The sequence below is a fragment of the Petromyzon marinus genome, chromosome 83 (assembly GCF_048934315.1).
Source record: "Petromyzon marinus isolate PM22_M1 ecotype Great Lakes invasive population chromosome 83, UKy_Petmar_22M1.pri1.0, whole genome shotgun sequence".
NCBI lineage: Eukaryota > Metazoa > Chordata > Hyperoartia > Petromyzontiformes > Petromyzontidae > Petromyzon > Petromyzon marinus.
Window position 1 is genome coordinate 3,739,533 of NC_133748.1, and position 22,522 is coordinate 3,762,054.

A 22,522-nucleotide genomic window follows, 5' to 3' on the forward strand; every position below is an offset into this window, starting at 1 on the left:
GCCAGGAGTCAGAGCCATTCCCTGTTCACCTTGGGGTGCGACAGGGATGTCCTCTGGCTCCCACATTATTTAACATAATCTTTGACCACGTAAATCGAGAAGCTTTCCATGGCTGTACCGGAGGAATGTCCATCTGGTACAGATACAATGGGAGGCTGATCAATGTCCGGGTGCGGTCGAGGGATGGCTCCCTATCGGTCAACCATGCCTTGCATGCTGATGATCTGGTGATTGCTGCTCACTCAGAGGAGGAGTTGGAGGCGCTGCTGCTTAATCTGGAGTGTGCCACTAAGAGGTGGGGCCTTACAATCAGCCCCACCAAAACGAAGCACCTGCCTGGGCATTTTGTGCCATCGCACTCCACCCCCTCAGCTCACCATTGGTGATGGAGCAGTTGTGGAGAGAATGGAGAGTTTCCCATTCCTGGGCAGTGTATGATCAGCTCCGGTTTGACAGCAGAGATCTCCATAGCAGTTGGGCGGCAATATCTTTTCATAACGCTGTGTGGAAGCTACCTGGTCTGTCGCTCCACACGAAGCTTCTGGTCTTCTCGGCCACAGTCAAGCCCTCCCTTCTCTACGCTTGTGAAACGCGGACCCCTCTAATGGAACATTTGCGCTGGTTAGAAACATCCTGGGTTTAATCTGCGGGGCTGGATTGCGTGAGGAGCTCACAAATCCTTGAGCGATCTGGACACAGTAAAATCGGTGAGCTCCTCCCGCAGGCAAGGCTGCGTTGGCAGGGTCATGTAGCCCGCATGCCCAGCCACCGCATGCCGAAACAGCTTTTGTTCGGCCGGATCGAGGGGGCTAAACGGGCGCGGCACGGGCTAGAGAAGAGATGGAGTGATGTGGTACAGGAGGACGTGGAGCTGAGTGGACTTGCCGATGACTGGTACCAGCGGTGTCAAGATCGGCCTCTGTGGAGGAGGCTCGTGAAGGACGCTACTGGGCAGTTGGAGGCAGTCGCCCTCCAACAACAACGGAGGGCGGAGGAGCGACGCTCACAACAACGAGCGGAGCGCCGGGTGACTAAAGCACAGCAGGTTGGCACAGTAGGGGGCACAGGTGGTGCATCAGCCAGTCATCTCAATTGGTCAATCCATGGCACCTGCAGGGTCTGTCCCGTGACATCCTCCTCATGCACCTAGCCTGGCACAGCAGTCAAACCCATGCCACCTGCTGGGTCTGTCCCGTGACATCCTCCTCATGCACCTAGCCTGGCACAGCAGTCAACCCATGGCACCTGCTGGGTCTGTCCCGTGACCTCATGCACCTAGCCTGGCACAGCAGTCAACCCATGGCACCTGCTGGGTCCGTCCCGTGACCTCCTCCTCATGCACCTAGCCTGGCACAGCAGTCAACCCATGGCACCTCCAGGGTCTGTGCCGTGACCTCCTCATGCACCTAGCCTGGCACAGATGTCAAACCCATGGCACCTGCTGGGTCTGTCCCGTGACCTCCTCATGCACCTAGCCTGGCACAGATGTCAAACCCATGGCACCTGCTGGGTCTGTCACGTGACCTCCTGTCAGCAGCGAGCCTTCAACACTTCACGTGGCCTCAAGGTGCACATAGCCTGGCACAGGCGCCGTGGTGACGTCACCGCCACTTAGCGGTTGTTGGTATTGGGTGACGTGACGCCATCGCAACCTTGCCGAGAGACGTCACTCGGCGCGAACGTGTGGGGGGTGACGTGACGTCATCGCAACCTTGCCGAGCGACGTCACTCGACGCGAACGTGTGTGGGGGACGTGACGTCTTCGCAACCTGTCCGAATTACGTCACTCAGGGCTTGGCGTGTGGCGGGTGCCGTGACGTCTCCGAAACATTGCCAGTGACGCGATTAAGGGCCCCGCGTGTGCAAGTGACGTCGTCCCAACCTTGTCTGACGACGTCATTCAGAGCAAGTGTGCGGCGGGCGACGTGACGTCATCGCAACCTTGCCGAGTGACGTCACGGCTCTGGTTGTTTATCCATTTCGTGTTCGTGAGCGTTCAAGATCGGCCTCCCCATAAGTCGGCTGATTAAAAAAATTGTTTGCGTCGAATCAGCGCTAAATCGTTCCGCTTTGTTGTTGTTTATTTGTTTGTTGTTGTTTATTTGTTTGTTGTTGTTTATTTGTTTGTTTTCCGATCGCCGAGTCGGGAGATGGGCCGAAGCCGCAGCCGTTCGCCCTCGGCTAGGCGAGGTGAGCGCCTCGCTGGGGCCTAAGCGGCCTACGGAGTCGCCAAAACCTCCACAAACATTTACAGATTACAAACTACTACTCGTTATTACTAATTATTACTATTACTAACTAATAATTATTACTACTAATAATTACGACACACTACACGTTACTATTACGACGATCTACGAACTACAACACTCGACTGACGAGAGCGCTAACATCTCCCCGTGTCCCCCTCCCCGTGTCTCCCTCCCCCTCCCCGTGTCTCCCTCCTCCTCCCCGTGTCTCCTCCCCGTGTCTCCCTTCTCCCCGTGTCTCCCTCTTCCTCGTGTCTCCCTCCCCGTGTCTCCCTTCTCCCCGTGTCTTCCTCGTGTCTCCCCGTGTATCCCTTCTCCCCGTGTCTCCCTCCTCCCCCCCGTGTCTCCCTTCTCCCCCCCGTGTCTCCCTTCTCCCTGTGTCTCCCTCCTCCCCCCTCCCCGTCTCTCCCTCCCCATGTCTCCCTCTCCCTCCCCGTGTCTCCTCCCCGTGTCTCCCTCCTCCTCCCCGTGTCTCCTCCCCGTGTCTCCTCCCCGTGTCTCCTCCCCCCCGTGTCTCCCTCCTCCCCGTGTCTCCCTCCCCGTGTCTCCCTTCTCCCCGTGTCTCCCTTCTGTCTCCCTCCTCCATCCCGTGTCTCCTCCCCGTGTCTCCCCTCTCCCCGTGTCTCCCTCCTCCCCCTGTCTCCCTTCTCCCCGTGTCTCCCTCCTCCCCGTGTCTCCCTCCTCCCCGTGTCTCCCTATCCCTCCCCGTGTCTCCCTCCTCCCCGTGTCTCCCTTCTCCCCGTGTCTCCCTCTTCCCCGTGTCTCCACCTCCCCGTGTCTCCCCGTGTCTCCCTTCTCCCCGTGTCTCCCTCCTCCCCCCCGTGTCTCCTCCCCGTGTCTCCCTCCCCCCCGTGTCTCCTCCCCGTGTCTCCCCGTGTCTCCCTTCTCCCCGTGTCTCCCTCCTCCCCGTGTCTCCTCCCCGTGTCTCCCCCCTCCCCGTGTCTCCCTCCCCGTGTCTCCCTTCTCCCCGTGTCTCCCTCCCCGTGTCTCCCCGTGTCTCCTCCCCGTGTCTCCCCCCTCCCCGTGTCTCCCTCCCCCTCCCCGTGTCTCCCTCCCCCTCCCCGTGTCTCCCTCCCCGTGTCTCCCTTCTCCCCGTGTCTCCCTCTTCCTCGTGTCTCCCTCTTCCTCGTGTCTCCCCGTGTATCCCTTCTCCCCGTGTCTCCCTCCTCCTCCCCGTGTCTCCTCCCCCCGTCTCCTCCCCGTGTCTCCCTCCCCGTGTCTCCCTCCTCCCCGTGTCTCCCTCCTCCCCGTGTCTCCCTCTCCCTCCCCGTGTCTCCCTCCTCCCCGTGTCTCCCTCCCCGTGTCTCCCTCCCCCTCCCCGTGTCTCCCTCCCCGTGTCTCCCTTCTCCCCGTGTCTCCCTCTTCCCGAATCCAGGAGGCTCTCGGGAGCCTCGTAAGAGGCAGGCTCGTGAGGCTCGCGATCCCCGTGAGGCTCGCGATCCTCGGGAGCCAGCCAAGAGGGAGCCAGCCAAGAGAGAGCGGAGGCGGTCGCCCTCACGCTCATCGCGGTCGCCATACCGGCGACGGTCGCGGTGAGAAGTCGCTCGCTCGCTCACCCAATTGCTCCCCCACTCACTCGCTCACTCACCCAATCGCTCACCCACTCACTCAGTCAGTCATCCACTCGCTCACCCACTCACTCAGTCAGTCATCCACTCGCTCACCCACTCACTCACTCGCTCACCCACTCACTCAGTCATCCACTCGCTCACTCACCCAATCGCTCACCCACTCAGTCATCCACTCGCTCACCCACTCACTCGGTCAGTCATCCACTCGCTCACCCACTCACTCAGTCATCCACTCACTCACCCACTCAGTCAGTCATCCACTCGCTCACCCACTCACTCAGTCATCCACTCACTCACCCACTCAGTCAGTCATCCACTCGCTCACCCACTCAATCACTCACTGGTTCACTCACCCAATTGCTCACCCACTCACTCAGTCAGTCATCCACTCGCTCACCCACTCACTCAGTCAGTCATCCACTCGCTTACCCACTCACTCACTCGCTCACCCACTCACTCAGTCATCCACTCGCTCACTCGCTCACTCACCCAATCGCTCACCCACTCACTCAGTCATCCACTCGCTCACCCACTCACTCAGTCAGTCATCCACTCGCTCACCCACTCACTCAGTCATCCACTCACTCACCCACTCAGTCAGTCATCCACTCGCTCACCCACTCACTCAGTCATCCACTCACTTACCCACTCAGTCAGTCATCCACTCGCTCACCCACTCAATCACTCACTCGCTCACTCACCCAATCGCTCACCCACTCACTCAGTCAGTTATCCACTCGCTCACCCACTCAGTCAGTCATCCACTCGCTCACCCACTCACTCGCTCACTCACTCGCTCACCCACTCACTCAGTCATCCACTCGCTCACCCACTCAATCAGTCAGTCATCCACTCGCTCACCCACCCACTCGCTCACTCGCCCAATCGCTCGCTCACTCACCCAATCGCTCACCCACTCACTCAGTCATCCACTCGCTCACCCACTCAATCACTCACTCACTCGCTCACTCACCCAATCGCTCGCTCACTCACCCAATTCCTCACCCACTCAGTCATCCACTCGCTCACCCACTCAATCACCCACTCGCTCGCTCACCCACTCACTCGCTCACTCACCCACTCAGTCATCCACTCGCTCACCCACTCAATCACCCACTCACTCGCTCACTCACCCAATCGCTCGCTCACTCACCCAATTCCTCACCCACTCACTCAGTCATACACTCGCTCATCCACTCAATCACCCACTCACTCGCTCGCTCACCCAATCGCTCACTTACTCACCCAATTGCTCACCCACTCAGTTATCAGTCATCCACTCACCCACTCACCCACTCGTTCACCCACTCACCCAATCGCTCAGTCAGTGGGTCGGTCATCCATCCGCTCGCTCACTCTGCCAGTCGCTCACTGAATCACTTAACTCACCCAATCGCTCACACACTCACTCAGTCAGTCATCCACTTGCTCGTTCACCCAATCGCTCACTAAGTCACTCACTCTGCCAATCGCTCACCCGCTCAGTCAATCAATGATCCGCTCACTCACTCAGTCACTTGCTCGCTCATCCAATCGCACCCTCACCCATTTACTCACCCAATCGCTCACTCACCCAATCGCACACCGGCTCAGTCAATCAGTGATCCACTCGCTCACTCACTCAGTCAGTCATTCGCTCGCTCATCCAATCGCTCGCTCATCCAATCGCTCGCTCACCCAATCACCCGCTCACTCACTCAGTCACTCACTGACTCATCCACTCACTCACCCAATCACTCACCCACTCAGTCAGTGATCCACTCGCTCACCCAATCACCCGCTCACTCACTCAGTCACTCACTGACTCATCCACTCACTCACCCAATCGCTCGCTCACTCGCCTGCTCAGTCAGTCAGTCGGTCATCCGCTCGCTCACTCAGCCACCTACTCACTCGCTCACCCAATCGCTTACTCACTAACCTGCTCACTCAGTCAGTCACTCAGTCATCCACTCGCTCACTCACTCGTCCACTCAGTCAGTCACTCACTTGCTCACTCAGTCACCCACTCACTCACAGACGTGCTCATCCTCTTACTCATACACGCACTCACTCATAAACTCATTCACTCAGAATCTGCCACTCACTCATCTTCTGCTCACTGACTCACTCATCTACTCACTCCTAAACTCACCCACCCACTCACCTACCCACTTACACACCCACTCACCTATCCCTTTACCCGCCCACCCAGCTCACTAACCCACCCACTGACACACTCACCCACCCACCCGCTCACCCACCCACTCACTCGCCCACACACTCACTCACCCGCTCACTCACTCACTCTCACACACTCACTCACCCGGTCACTCACCCACTCGCTCACTCACACGCTCACTCACCCGCGCACTCACCCGCTCACTCAATCACCCACTCATCCACTCATCGAATAACTCATCACACTCGTACTTTATCTGTGTGACTCTGATATCTCACTGTCTCTTTGTCTCTCTCTCGCTGTCTTTCTCTATGTCTCTCTCTGTTTCTCTCTCTGTCTCTATCTCTGTCTCTCTCTCTCCTTGTCTCTTTCTTTGTCTCTCTCTGTGTCTGTCTCTCTCTCGGTCTCTCTGTCTGCTTTCTGTCCCCAGATCTCCACGTCGTCCACGCTCCGTCTCCGTGTCTCCGACGCGTCACACCTCTGAGCCCATTCTCTCATCGCCCCCTCCCGTGTCCCAGCGCAAGGTCAAGCCCAAGGGTTTGTGGCTCACTCGCTGGCTCACTCAGTGACTCACTCACTCAGTGACTCACTCACTCAGTGACTCACTCACTCAGTGACTCACTCACTCAGTGACTCACTCACTCAGTGACTCACTCAGTGACTCACTCACTGTCTCACTCACTCACTGTCTCACTCACTCACTGTCTCACTCACTCACTGTCTCACTCACTCGCTGGCTCACTCACTCAGTGACTCACTCAGCGACTCACTCACTCAGCCACTCACTCACCCACCCACTCACTCACCCACTCACACATTGACTCACTCACCCACAGTGCCGGCCTTCATAGGCGCTGCTGCTTGTTGCTATTAACACCAACTTGCCCCTAGGGTATGTTAGAGGCTACACGTGGGAACTTTCTATAAGCTACCAGCTATTTTTCTCTTAAAATATTGAAACTACGTTCATCTTAGCAGGTGTAAGGCCTCTCTGAGCTATATAGCTCTTTGTTCAGAAGCGACCTGGCCGATATCATCATCACCACGTGGAAATGTATAGTAATCTGAATGCATAGAGACGCATAGAGACACACAGAGACACATACAAACCCACAGAGACACATAGAGACCCATAAAGACATATAGAGACCCATAGAGATAAATAGAGATAGATAGAGACCCATAGAGATAAATAGAGATACATAAGAGGCCTATAGAGGCCCATAGAGACCCATAGAGACCCATAAAGAACCATGGAGACCCATAGAGACTCATAGCGATAGAGAGACACTGCAAATTCCAAATGTAGAGCAACAGGCATCGTCAGGGTCAGGGATCGAACCCATGACCTCTTGCGTGCCAGGCGAGGTAGTTAACATCTCCTAGCCACTGTGATGATGATGAGAGAGAGAGACAGACTCCAAATATACAGCATATATTTGGAGTCTGTCTCATTAGGGTTGGGATCGAACCCACGTCCTCCTGTGTACCAGGTGAGGTAGTCAACATCTCATTAGGGTCAGGATCGAACCCACGTCCTCCTGTGTACCAGGTGAGGTAGTCAACATTTCATTAGGGTCGGGATCGAACCCACGTCCTCCTGTGTACCAGGTGAGGTAGTCAACATCTCATTAGGGTCAGGATCGAACCCACATCCTCCCCTGTACCAGGTGAGGTAGTCAACATCTCATTAGGGTCAGGATCGAACCCACGTCCTCCTGCGTACCAGGTGAGGTAGTCAACATCTCATTAGGGTAGGGATCGAACCCACATCCTCCTGTGTACCAGGTGAGGTAGTCAACATCTCATTAGGGTCAGGATCGAACCCACGTCCTCCTGTGTACCAGGTGAGGTAGTCAACATCTCATTAGGGTCAGGATCGAACCCACATCCTCCTGTGTACCAGGCGAGGTAGTCAACATCTCATTAGGGTCAGGATCGAACCCACGTCCTCCTGTGTACCAGGTGAGGTAGTCAACATCTCATTATGGTCAGGATCGAACCCACATCCTCCTGTGTACCAGGTGAGGTAGTCAACATCTCATTAGGGTCAGGATCGAACCCACATCCTCCTGTGTACCAGGTGAGGTAGTCAACATCTCATTAGGGTTGGGATCGAACCCACGTCCTCCTGTGTACCAGGCGAGGTAGTCAACATCTCATTAGGGTTGGGATTGAACCCACGTCCTGTGTACCAGGTGAGGTAGTCAACATCTCATTAGGGTCAGGATCGAACCCACATCCTCCCCTGTACCAGGTGAGGTAGTCAAGATCTCATTAGGGTCAGGATCGAACCCACGTCCTCCTGTGTACCAGGCGAGGTAGTCAACATCTCATTAGGGTTGGGATCGAACCCACGTCCTCCTGTGTACCAGGCGAGGTAGTCAACATCTCATTAGGGTCAGGATCGAACCCACGTCCTCCTGTGTACCAGGCGAGGTAGTCAACATCTCATTAGGGTCAGGATCGAACCCACGTCCTCCTGTGTACCAAGTGAGGTAGTCAATATCTCATTAGGGTTGGGATCGAACCCACGTCCTCCTGTGTACCAGGCGAGGTAGTCAACATCTCATTAGGGTCAGGATCGAACCCACATCCTCCCCTGTACCAGGTGAGGTAGTCAACATCTCATTAGGGTCAGGATCGAACCCACGTCCTCCTGTGTACCATGCGAGGTAGTCAATATCTCCAGTGTGTGACACGACCATCGTGAACCCACAGAGGTCGAGGTGGAGAGCGATCAGACTCCGGACGAGATGGAGATGATGGCTACCATGGGATTCAGCAACTTCGAGACAAGCAAGGTTGAGTGATGGCAATCAAACATCACATTCATCATCACCATCATCACCATCATCACAATCATCACATTCATCATCATCACAGTCACCATCATCAAAAGTATTACAGTCATCATCACAATCATCACAGTCATCATCACAATCATCACAGTCATCATCACAATCATCACAGTCATCAAATCATCATCACATTCATCATCATCACAGTCATCATCACCATCATCAGTCATCATCACAGTCATCACAATCATCACAGTCATCATAATCATAACAGTCATCATCACCATCATCACAATCATCACAGTCATCACCACCATCATCACAATCATCACAGTCATCATCATCACAGTCATCATCACAGTCACCATCACAATTATCACCGTCATCAAATCATCATCACAATCATCATCACAGCCATCCTCATCACAGTCACCATCATCACAGTCACCATCATCATCAACACAGTCACCATCATCAACACAATCATCATCACAGCCATCCTCATCAACACAATTATCATTATCACCGTCACCATCATCACAGTCACAATCATCATCAACACAGTCACCATCATCACCACAATCACCATCATCACAGCCATCCTCATCACAGTCACCATCATGTGGTAATGTAACGTTGCGGTGACGTTGTGGTGACGTTGTGGTGATGCTGTGTTAACGTTGTGGTGACGATGTGGTGACGCTGTGGTGACGTTGTGGTGACGCTGTGTTAACTTTGCCGTGATGCTGTGGTGACGTGTTAACTTTGCCGTGACGTTGTGGTGACGCTGTGTTAACTTTGCCGTGATGCTGTGGTGACGCTGTGTTATCTTTGTCGTGACGCTGTGGTGACGCTGTGTTAACGTTGTGGTGACGTTGTGGTGACGTTGTGGTGATGTTGTGGTGACGCTGTGTTAACTTTGTGGTGACGTTGTGGTGACGCTGTGTTAACTTTGTGGTGACGTTGTGGTGACGCTGTGTTAACTTTGTCGTGATGTTGTGGTGACGTTGTGGTGATGTTGTGGTGACGTGTTGACGCTGTGTTAACATTGTCGTGATGTTGTGGTGACGTTGTGTTAACTTTGCCGTGATGCTGTGGTGATGCTGTGTTAACGTTGTGGTGACGTTGTGGTGACGTTGTGGTGACGCTGTGTTAACGTTGTGGTGATGTTGTGGTGACGCTGTGTTAACTTTGTGGTGACGTGATGACGCTGTGTTAACTTTGCCGTGATTCTGTGGTGACGCTGTGTTACCGTTGTGGTGACGTTGTGGTGACGTTGTGTTAACTTTGTTGTGACGTTGTGTTAACGTTGTGGTGACGTGGTGATGCTGTGTTAACATTGTGGTGACGTTGTGGTGACGTGGTGACGCTGTGGTGACGTGGTGACGCTGTGTTAACTTTGTGGTGACGCTGTGTTAACTTTGTGGTGACGTTGTGGTGACGCTGTGGTGACGCTGTGGTGACGTTATGTTAACGTTGTAGTGACGCTGTGTTAACTTTGTGGTGACGATGTGACGCTGTGTTAACTTTGCCGTGACGTTGTGGTGACGCTGTATTAACTTTGCCGTGATGCTGTGGTGACGCTGTGTTAACTTTGTGGTGACGTTGTGGTGACGCTGTGTTAACTTTGTGGTGACGTTGTGGTGACGCTGTGTTAACTTTGTGGTGATGTTGTGGTGACGTTGTGTTAACTTTGTCGTGACGTTGTGGTGACGTGTTAACTTTGTGGTGACGTTGTGGTGACGTTGTGGTGATGCTGTGTTAACGTTGTGGTGATGTTGTGACGTTCTGGTGACGTTGCGGTGACGTTGTGACGTTGTGGTGACGCTGTGTTAACTTTGCCGTGACGTTGTGGTGACGCTGTGTTAACGTTGTCGTGATGTTGTGGTGACGCTGTGTTAACTTTGTGGTGACGTGGTGACGCTGTGTTAACGTTGTGGTGACGCTGTGTTAACTTTGTCGTGACGTTGTGGTGATGCCGTGTTAACTTTGTGGTGACGTGGTGACGCTGTGTTAACGTTGTGGTGACGTGGTGACGCTGTGTTAACTTTGTGGTGACGTTGTGGTGACGTTGTGTTAACTTTGTGGTGACGTGGTGACGCTGTGGTGACGTTGTGTTAACGTTGTGGTGACGCTGTGGTGACGCTGTGTTAACTTTGTGGTGACGATGTAGTGACGCTGTGTTAACGTTGTCGTGATGTTGTGGTGACGTTGTGTTAACTTTGTGGTGACTTTGGGTTAACGTTGTGTTAACTTTGTTGTGACATTGTGACGTGTTAACGTTGCGGTGACGTTGTGGTGACGTTGTGGTGACGCTGTGTTAACTTTGCGGTGACGTTGTGGTGACGCTGTGTTAACTTTGTGGTGACGTGGTGACGCTGTGGTGACGTTGTGTTAACTTTGCCGTGACGCTGTGGTGACGTTGTGGTGACGTTGTGTTAACTTTGCTGTGACGCTGTGGTGACGTTGTGGTGATGTTGTGGTGACGCTGTGGTGACGTTGTGGTGACGTTGTGGTGACGTTGTGGTGATGTTGTGGTGACGTTGTGTTAACTTTGCCGTGACGTTGTGGTGACGCTGTGTTAACTTTGTGGTGACATTGTGGTGACGCTGTGTTAACTTTGTGGTGACGTTGTGGTGACGTTGTGGTGACGTTGTGGTGACGCTGTGTTAACTTTGCCGTGACGTTGTGGTATCGCTGTGTTAACGTTGTGGTGACGCTGTGTTAACGTTGTGGTGACGTTGTGGTGACGCTGTGTTAACTTTGTGGTGACGTTGTGGTGACAGGGGAAGCACATGGCCGGAGCCAGCAATGCCCACGCAGTCAACATCTCACTCAAGCGGAAATACCGGTGACTCTCCACTCGCTCACCACTCCCTCACCAATCACTCGGCACTCACTCGTCCACTCACCCACCCACTCGCTGGCTCACCCACTCACTTACTCACCCACTCACTCGTCCACTCACCCACCCACTCGTCCACTCACCCACCCACTCACTGGCTCACCCACTCGCTGGCTCACCCACTCACTTACTCACTCACCCATTCACTCACCCATTCACTCACCCACTCACCCACCCACCTAATCATCCACCCACTCACCCACTCACCCACTAACCCACCCACTCGCTCACCCACCCACTAACCCACCCACTAACCCACCCACTCACCCACCCACTTACTCACCTAATCACCCACTCACACACTCACCCATCCACGCACTCACCTTCCTTCCCACCCACTCGCTGGCTCACCCACTCACTTAGTCACCCACTCACTTACTCACCCACTCACTTACTCACCCACCCAACCAGTCACTCATTCATTTGCTCGCTCACTCACTCACTCACCCACTCACTCACCCACTCACCCACCCACCTAATCATCCACCCACTCACCCGCTCACCCACTAACCCACCCACTCGCTCACCCACCCACTCACCCACCCACTCACACACTCACCCACCCACGCACTCACCTTTCCACCCACTCACCCACCTACCCACCCACCTACCCACTCACCCACTCACCTACCCACCCACCTACCCACTCACCCACCCACCTACCCACTCACCCACCGTCTCTAAGTTCTGTCTTTTCCCGTGCCTGCAGGCAATACATGAACCGTAAGGGAGGCTTCAACCGGCCCCTGGACTTCATCGCCTGAGTTGATCACAGAGAGAGGGGGAGAGATACCACGCCAGGTGAGACATCCTGAGTTAGACTCTCCCCACTCACTCACCTGCTCACTCACCCATTCAACCACTCACCAACCCACTCGCATACTCACTCATTCAACCACTCACCACCCACTCACCCATTCAACCACTCACCAACCCACTCGCACACTCACTCACCCATTCAACCACTCACAAACCCACTCACCCATTCAACCACTCACCAACCCACTCGCACACTTACTCACTCATTCAACCACTCACCAACCCACTCACACACTCACTCACCAACCCACTCGCACACTCACTCATTCAACCACTCACCAACCCACTCGCACACTCACTCATTCAACCAATCACTAACCCACTCGCTCACTCACTCACCCATTCAACCACTCACCAACCCACTCACCCATTCAACCACTCACCAACCCACTCGCACACTCACCCATTCAACCACTCACCAACCCACTCACACACTCACCCATTCAACCATTCACCAACCCACTCGCACACTCAATCATTCAACCACTCACCAACCCACTCTCACACTCACTCACCCATTCAACCACTCACCAACCCACTCGCACACTCACTCATTCAACCAATCACTAACCCACTCGCTCACTCACTCACCCATTCAACCACTCACCAACCCACTCACCCATTCAACCACTCACCAACCCACTCGCACACTCACCCATTCAACCACTCACCAACCCACTCACACACTCACCCATTCAACCATTCACCAACCCACTCGCACACTCAATCATTCAACCACTCACCAACCCACTCTCACACTCACTCACCCATTCAACCACTCACCAACCCACTCGCACACTCACTCATTCAACCAATCACTAACCCACTCGCTCACTCACTCACCCATTCAACCACTCACCAACCCACTCACCCATTCAACCACTCACCAACCCACTCGCACACTCAACCATTCAACCACTCACCAACCCACTCACACACTCACCTATTCAACCATTCACCAACCCACTCGCACACTCAATCATTCAACCACTCACCAACCCACTCTCACACTCACTCACCCATTCAACCACTCACCAACCCACTCGCACACTCAATCATTCAACCACTCACCAACCCACTCTCACACTCACCCATTCAACCACTCACCAACCCACTCGCACACTCACTCACCCATTCAACCACTCACCAACCCACTCACACACTCTCTCATTCAACCACTCACCAACCCACTCGCACACTCACTCACCCATTCAACCACTCACCAACCCACTCGCCCACTCAATCATTCAACCAATCACCCGCTCACTCACACACTCACTCATACTCTCACTCACTCATACTCACGCATTCACCAAACTGTTCACCACAACACTCAACTACTCACAAAACGCCTCATTCAAGCACTCACTAAAATACTCACTCAACCACTCGGTCAACCCACCCACTCATTCACCCACTCATCCACTGACTCCCACCCACTCACTCAAACACTCACCGCTCATTCACCCACTCACTTAAATACTCGCTCACTCGCCCACCCACTCGTCCACCCACGCACCCACTCACCCACCCACTCGCCCACCCACTCGCCCACCCACTTGCCCACCCACTCGCCCACCCACTCGCCCACCCACTCATTCACCCACTCAACCACTCAGTCAACCACCCACTCATGCACCCTCCCACTGTTCTCTTTGCAGGGATCCACGAATGTCGAGAAGCGACTTTGAGAAAGCAATCCGAAGGGAGGGAGAGCACCAAACATCAAGGGATGGCCAATCTCAATGGTTAAATACAGGACGTGGTTAAATACAGGACGTGGTTACATACAGAACGTGGTTAAATACAGGACGCCGGTTGTTCAGCGTGGGCTATGTAAAGTGGTTATTTGTGTGACGGTGGTGGTGTGGGCGGTTCTGTTGTGTTGTTGTTATTTTATTAAATAAATAGATGGCTCGGACGTCCTGTGAGATGTTGACTACCTCGCCCGGTACGCAGGAGGTCGTGGGTGCGATGCCTGAATCCTGCGATATGTTGACTACCTCGCCAGGTACACAGGTCGTGGGTTCGATCCCGACCCTGATGAGATGTTGACTACCTCACCTTGTACGCAGGAGATTGTGGGTTAGATCTCATCCCTGATGAGATGTTAACTACCTCGCCTGGTACGCAGGAGGTCATGGATTCGATCTCGGAATTCTGTGAGATGTTGACTATCTCATCTGGTTACGCAGGAGATTGTGGGTTCGATCTCGTCCCTGATGAGATGTTAACTACCTTGCCTGGTACGCAGGGGGTTGTGGGTTCGATTCTAGACCCCGTAAGATATTAACTACCTCACCTGGTACGCAGGAGGTCGCGGGTTTGATCGCGGAACCCTTTTAGATGTTAACTACCTCACCTGGTACGCAGTAAGTAGTGGGTGTGATGCCTGAACCCTGTGATATGTTAACTACCTTGCCTGGTAGGTAGGAGGTTGTGGGTTCGATCCTAGACCCTGTGAGATATTAACTACCTCGCCTGGTACGCAGGAGGACATGGGCTCGAGTGAATGGCTTCTCTCTGTGTGTATGTGGACTGCCACCATGCCCTGCGTGATTGGGGGTGGGGATTGTCTGGGTTTGATCCCGACCCTGACACCACGGTGGCTATGTAGATGTTGACTACCTCGCCTGGTACACAGTAAGTAGTGGGTGCAATGCCTGAACCTTGTGATATGTTGACTAACTCACCTAGTACGCAGGCGATCTTGGATTCGATCCTGAACCCTAACGAGATGTTGACTACCTCACCTGGTACGCAGGAGATCGTGGGTTCGATCCTGACCCTAATGAGATGTTGACTACCTCGCCTGGTACACAGGATGTGGGTTCGATCCTGACCCTAATGAGATGTTGACTACCTCGCCTGGTACACAGGAGGACGTGGCTTCGATCCTGACCCTAATGAGATGTTGACTACCTCACCTGGTACACAGGATGTGGGTTCGATCCTGACCCTAATGAGATGTTGACTACCTCGCCTGGTACACAGGAGGACGTGGGTTCGATCCTGACCCTAATGAGATGTTGACTACCTCACCTAGTTAGTACACAAGAGGACGTGGGTTCGATCCTGACCCTAATGAGATGTTGACTACCTTGCCTAGTACACAGGCGATCTTGGATTCGATCCTGGACCCTAACGAGATGTTGACTACCTCACCTGGTACACAGGAGGATGTGGGTTCGATCCTGACCCTAATGAGATGTTGACTACCTCACCTAGTTAGTACACAAGAGGACGTGGGTTCGATCCTGACCCTAATGAGATGTTGACTACCTCACCTGGTACACAGGACGTGGGTTCGATCCTGACCCTAATGAGATGTTGACTACATCGCCTAGTACACAGGCGATCTTGGATTCGATCCTGGACCCTAACGAGATGTTGACTACCTCGCCCGGTACGCAGGAGGACGTGGGCTCGATTCCCGACCCTGACGAGATGTTGACTACCTCGCCTGGTACGCAGGAGGACGTGGGTTGGATCCCAGACCGTGCCTAGAGGAGGCCCAGAACCCGTTCAGATAATCCCACTCACTGGGTGTTGGTGGCCTTGAGTGGGAATCCAACTCTGGTGAGAGGCGGGTTCGTTGCGCAGCACAGGGTGCTAACCGCTGCACCACCGCTCCCCTCAATACGCTCGTAAGACAAAGACCCCCCGCATAGCCTCTAACAGGGCTGTTCGGGGCAAGTGCTGTTAGCGAGCGACCTACTAAGGCCAGCCACTGGCGAACACAGAGGGGGTGGGTGGCCAGCACCATGCTCGGCCACCTTTGTCTCTCCCCTGTGGCGATGTTTACACACCACTGCACCATGTAACTATTTTTTTAGTCTGAGTCAACCTAGGGGAGGCCCAGGACCGGTTCAGATAATCGTCGCTGGTCGCTAAGCGCTACACCACCGCTCCCCACAATACAAACACCTCCACCGTCTAGCCACCATGGTGGTGGTGGTTGTGGTGATGTTGGAGGTGGTGGTCATGATGGTGGTTGTGGTGGTTGTGGTGATGGTGGTCATGTTAAAGGTAGTGGTCATGATGGTGGTTGTGGTGGTTGTGGTGATGGTGGTCATGTTGGAGGGTAGTGGTCATGATGGTGGTTGTGGTGATGGTGGTCATGTTGGAGGGTAGTGGTCATGGTGGTTGTGGTGATGGTGGTCATGTTGGAGGTGGTGGTCATAGTGATGGTGGTCATGTTGGAGGTGGTGGTCATGATTGTGGTGGTGGTTGTGGTGATGGTGGTCATGTTGGAGGGTAGTGATCATGATGGTGGTGGTGGTTGTGGTGATGGTGGTCATGTTGGAGGGTAGTGGTCATGATGGTGGTGGTTGTGGTGATGGTGGTCATGTTAAAGGTAGTGGTCATGATAGTGGGGAGCAGTGGTGCAGCCCTTCGTGACCTGAGTTCGATTCCCGCTCTTGGCCAACACCAGCGACGATCATCTGAACTGGTCCTGGGCCTCCCCTAGGTACGGTCCAGGATGGAACCCACGCCCTCCTGCGTACCAGGTGAGGTAGTCAACATCTCGCAGGGTCGGGGTCGAACCCACGACCTCCTGTAGACCAGGCGAGGTCGTCAACATTTCAGGGTCGGGGTCGAACCCACGCCCTCCTGTATACCAGGCGAGGTAGTCAACATCTCGCAGGGTCGAGATTGAACCCACGACCTGTAGACCTGGCGAGGTAGTCAAAATCTCATCAGGGTCGAGATTGAACCCACGACCTCCTGTAGGCCAGGCGAGGTAGTCAACATCTCGCAGGGTCGAGATTGAACCCACAACCTCCTGTATACCAGGCGAGGTAGTCAACATCTCATCAGGGTCGGGGTCGAACCCACGTACTCCTGTAGACCAGGACAGGTAGTTAACATCTCGCCACCGTGATGCTTTGCAATCCTCTCCCTACCCAAGATGGCCGCTCCTATCGATTTTGTGTTGTAAATTCCCCCTACGTAAGATGCCCACCCGCATTGATTTACGGTATACATTTCCCCGACCTAAGATGGCCGCTCTTGTCGTCTTTGCGGCATAAACCACCTCACCCAAGATGGCCGCTCTTATCGACCAGCGTAAATTCTCCCTACGCAAGATGGCCGCCTGCCATCGACTCGCGTTAACCACCACCCCTACGTAAAATGACCGCTTCCCGTTCACTTTCTTAATCTGAACACCCACGTAAGATGGCCGCTTGACATCGACTCGCGTAGCGAACAAAAAAATCCCCCGCCCCTACGTAAGATGGCCGCTTCCCATTGACATCGTTTTAAACGCACCTCCCCCCACTTAAGATGGCCGCTGGTTGACTCTCGTCGCCCCCCCCCCTCAGCCGTTGTCGTCATCCCCCTGCGCCTCCCCCCCGGTAGTGACAACATGGATGCCCGTAGTAGACCGGCGTGCTAGCGGCGACTCGCAGCGAGAGCGAAGGAGACGTCGCCTGGACGTTGACTGGACGTTCATCGGTGCTTGGACGCTGGCTGGACGTTGATCGCTGCTTGGACGTCGGCTGGACGTTGCATGAACGTTGGCTGAACGTTGGCTGAACGTTGCATGAACGTTGGCTGAACGTTGATCGGTGCTTGGACGTCGCCTGGACGTCGTCTGGACGTTTCCCGGACGTTGATCGGTGCTTGGACGTTGGCTGGACGTTGCCTGGACGTTGCTTTGACGTTGCCTTTGAAGTTTCCCGGACATTCCTTTGACCTTTCCTGGACGTCGCTTTTGACGTTGCGGGGACATTCCTCCGACGTTGCTTGAACGTTGCTTTTTGACTTTCCTTTGACGTCGTTGGCTTTGACGCTACTCGCCCGAACGTCTCATTGAACATTCGAACGTCAACCCGAACGTCTCTTTGAACTTTCGAACGTCAACCCGAACGTCATCCCGAACGTCAACACGAAAGTCGCCCGAACGTCTCCTTGAACTTTCGAACGTCAACCCGAACGTCAACCCGAACGTCGCCCGAACGTCGCCTTGAACATTCGAACGTCAACCCGAACGTCGCCTGGACGTTGTAGCCGCGTCGCATGCGACCATGCGGTGGTCCGGCAGCCACTCGGCCCCTCACCTCCTCCTCCACCTCTTCCTCGTGCTCCTCCTCGTCGCATTCGCTACAGCGGTGCCGCAGGAGGCGAGGAACGAAGTTAAGGTGGGAACGACTCGCTCCCTCACTCAGTCATTCATTCACTCATTTACACTGTCATTCACTCAGTCACTCATTCAGTCATTCACTCAGTCATTCACTCAGTCATTCATTCAGTCATTCACACTGTCATTCATTCAGTCATTCACACTGTCATTCACTCAGTCACTCATTCAGTCATTCATTCACACTGTCATTCACTCAGTCACTCATTCAGTCATTCACACTGTCATTCACTCAGTCACTCATTCAGTCACTCACTCAGACATTCACTCAGCCACTCAATCAGATAGTCACTCAGTCACTCACTCATTCACACAGTCACCCACTCAGTCATTCACTAAGCCACTCAGTCACTGAGTCACTCAGTCACTCATTCACACAGTCACTCACTCAGTCATTCACTCAACCACTCACTCAGTCACAGACTCAGTCATTCACTCAGTCATTCACTCAATCAGTCACTAACTCACTCATTCATACAGTCACTCGGTCATTCACCCAGCCACTCACTCAATCAGTCACTAACGTACTCATTCACACACTCAGTCAGCCACTCAGTTACTCACTCATTCACTCAGTCAATCACTCGGACACTCAGTCAGTCACTGTCACACTTTCACACAGTCATTCACTCAGTCACTCATTCAGTGATTAATTTAGTCACTCACAGTCATTTAGTAAGTCACTCACTTAGTCGCTCACTCTGTCACTCATTCAGTCATTAATTCAGTTGCTCAGTCATTCACTGAGTCACTCATGCAGTCACTCTGTCGATCACTCAGTCACTAATTCACTAAATCACTCAATCAATCACTCAGTTGTTCAGTCACTCACTTAGTTGCTCAATCATTCGCTCGGTAACTCAGTCACGGATTCACTTTGTCATTCACTCTTTGAGTCTCAGTTATTAACACTGAGACCTATGGGGAGCCTTAGTCTGGTTTTGTGATCCTCACTGATTAACATTGGACCCTATGGGGAGCCTTTGTCTGGCTCTGCGGGTCTCAGTGATTAACACTGAAACCTATTGTGAGTCTCAGTGATTAACACTGAACCCTGTGGGAGCCTTAGTCTGACTCTGTGAGTCTCAGTGATTAACACTGAACCCTGTGGGAGCCTTAGTCTGGCTCTGTGAGTCTCAGTGATTAACACTGAACCCTGTGGGAGCCTTAGTCTGGCTCTGTGAGTCTCAGTGATTAACACTGAACCCTGTGGGAGCCTTAGTCTGGCTCTGCGAGTCTCAGTAATTAACACTGAACCCTGTGGGAGCCTTAGTCTGGCTCTGCGAGTCTCAGTAATTAACACTGAACCCTATGGGAGCTTTAGTCTGGCTCTGTGAGTCTCAGTAATTGACACTGAACCCTGTGGGAGCCTTAGTCTGGCTCTGTGAGTCTCAGTGATTAGCACTGAACCCTGTGGGAGTCTTAGTCTGGCTCTGCGAGTCTCAGTAATTAACACTGAACCCTGTGGGAACCTTAGTCTGGCTCTGTGAGTCTCAGTAATTGACACTGAACCCTGTGGGAGCCTTAGTCTGGCTCTGTGAGTCTCAGTGATTAACACTGAACCCTGTGGGAGTCTTAGTCTGGCTCTGTGAGTCTCAGTAATTGACACTGAACCCTGTGGGAGCCTTAGTCTGGCTCTGTGAGTCTCAGTGATTAACACTGAACCCTGTGGGAGCCTTAGTCTGGCTCTGTGAGTCTCAGTGATTAACACTGAACCCTGTGGGAGCCTTAGTCTGGCTCTGCGAGTCTCAGTAATTAACACTGAACCCTGTGGGAGCCTTAGTCTGGCTCTGCGAGTCTCAGTAATTAACACTGAACCCTATGGGAGCTTTAGTCTGGCTCTGTGAGTCTCAGTAATTGACACTGAACCCTGTGGGAGCCTTAGTCTGGCTCTGTGAGTCTCAGTGATTAGCACTGAACCCTGTGGGAGCTTTAGTCTGGCTCTGCGAGTCTCAGTGATTAACACTGAACCCTGTGGGAACCTTTGTCTGGCTCTGTGAGTCTCAGTAATTGACACTGAACCCTGTGGGAGCCTTAGTCTGGCTCTGTGAGTCTCAGTGATTAACACTGAACCCTGTGGGAGTCTTAGTCTGGATCTGTGAGTCTCAGTAATTGACACTGAACCCTGTGGGAGCTTTAGTCTGGCTCTGCAAGTCTCAGTGATTAACCTTGAACCCTGTGGGAGTCTTAGTCTGGCTCTGTGAGTCTCAGTGATTAACACTGAGCCCTATGGGAGCTCAATAATTAACATTGAACTCTATGGGAAGCCTTAGTCTGGCTCTGAGCCTCAATGATTAACATTCAACCCTATGGGGAGCCTTAGTCTGGCTCTGAGCCTCAATGATTAACATTCAACCCTATGGGGAGCCTTAGTCTGGCTCTGAGTCTCGGTAATTAATGCTGAACCATATGGCAGCCTTAGTCTGGCTCTGTGAGTCTCTGTGATTAACACTGAACCCTGTGGGAGCTCAGTGATTAACACTGCACTCTGTGGGAGCCCTACTCTGGCTCTGCGAGTCTCAGTGATTAATACTGTACCCTATGGGAGCCTTTGTCTGGCTCTGTGAGTCTCAGTGATTAATACTGTACCCTGTGGGAGCCTTAGTCTGGCTCTGCGAGTCTCAGTGATTAACACAGAGCCCCGTGGGAGTGTAATGATAGGGTTTGTAGGGGTGTGAATGGCTTTTCTCTGTGTGTATGTGGACTCTGCCACCATGCCCTGCGTGATTGGGGGTGGGGATTGTCTGGGTTCGATACCGACCCTGACACCACGGTGGCTATGTAGATGTTAACTACCTCGCCTGGTGTAGAGGAGGTAATGGGTTGGATCCTGACCCTGACGCTTGTATATTTGGAGTCTGCATGTCTCTCTCTATCATCATCATCACGGTGACTAAATATATTAACTACCTCACCTGGTATTCAGGAGGTCGCGGGTTCGATCCCGACCCTGACACCATGGTGGCTATGTAGATGTTAACTACCTCGCCTGGTATACAGGAGGTTGTGGGTTCTGTCCTGACCCTGACACCACGGTGGCTACGTAGATGTTAGCTACCTCGCCTGGTACACAGGAGGTCGTGGGTTGTGCCCTGAACCTGCACCACGGTGGCTACGTAGATGTCAACTCCCTCGCCTGGTACACAGGAGGTCGTGGGTTCTGTCCTGACCCTGACACCACGGTGGCTACGTAGATGTTAGCTACCTCGTCTGGTACACAGGAGGTCGTGGGTTCTGTCCTGACCCTGACACCACGGTGGCTACGTAGATGTCAACTCCCTCGCCTGGTACACAGGAGGTCGTGGGTTCTATCCTGACCCTGACACCATGGTGGCTAGGTAAATGTCAACTCCCTCGCCTCTTATCCAAGGATCCAAGTATAAGAGGCCGTGGTGAAGAAGCTCGCGTGCGTTCCTGAGATCCCAAGAACGATGCCGTACGGAGCTTGGCCACTCGTGTGGGCCTAAGCTCCTGGTAGGGTCACCCATGGCGGTAAGGTGAAGGGGGCGAGGTTTCCAGACGAAGCGCGATCCCAACAAAAACCTCAACGGCGGAGCGGGCGGAAGCTGACGGCAACGCCACGACGGTTGTGAAGGCGGCGGAGGGCTGCTACGGCAACACACAGAGAGAGAGAGAGAGGTCGCCAATCGACGTGGCCTCCGTGCCACTGGACCCAGGTGCCCCTCTGCCATAGGACCGTGCGGTAGCCTCTGCCCGTGCGTCGGTCTCCCGCCACGTGTGAGCAAGTTGTCACGAGCAGCAGGCGTCCTCTAAGAATGGGGACAGACTGTTGCACGTCCTAGGATTCAGAGCCCCGTGGCGATCGGAGAATGGTCACGGGAGCAGGGCGGTGACCGTCTGGCAGCTCCTG

At 53.7% G+C, this 22,522-nt stretch overlaps 2 protein-coding genes across 3 annotated transcripts in view; both read left to right on the forward strand.

The window, feature by feature from the left end:
• Nucleotides 1-1,916: 1,916 nt before the first annotated feature.
• Nucleotides 1,917-14,427, forward strand: SNRNP27 (small nuclear ribonucleoprotein U4/U6.U5 subunit 27). Of its 2 annotated transcripts, none has more exons than XM_076057553.1 (7): nucleotides 1,917-2,190; nucleotides 3,625-3,781; nucleotides 6,412-6,518; nucleotides 8,703-8,785; nucleotides 11,569-11,633; nucleotides 12,397-12,488; nucleotides 14,126-14,427. In XM_076057553.1, the coding sequence occupies exons 1-6, from the start codon at nucleotides 2,151-2,153 to the stop codon at nucleotides 12,449-12,451; spliced, it is 507 nt and encodes a 168-aa protein (XP_075913668.1). In that variant the 5' UTR covers nucleotides 1,917-2,150; the 3' UTR covers nucleotides 12,452-12,488; nucleotides 14,126-14,427. The 2 variants fall into 2 exon arrangements, with proteins under 2 accessions (XP_075913668.1, XP_032800844.1); XM_032944953.2 differs by having other exon boundaries at nucleotides 1,918-2,190; nucleotides 14,168-14,427.
• A 3,411-nt stretch (nucleotides 14,428-17,838) lies between these two features.
• TMEM165 (transmembrane protein 165) overlaps nucleotides 17,839-22,522 on the forward strand; it is a 35,619-nt gene continuing 30,935 nt past the window's right edge. The window contains exon 1 of the mRNA XM_032944952.2: nucleotides 17,839-18,652. Within this exon, the coding sequence (XP_032800843.1) occupies nucleotides 18,539-18,652 (114 nt within the window). The 5' untranslated portion in view covers nucleotides 17,839-18,538. The remainder of the gene's footprint in view (nucleotides 18,653-22,522) is intronic.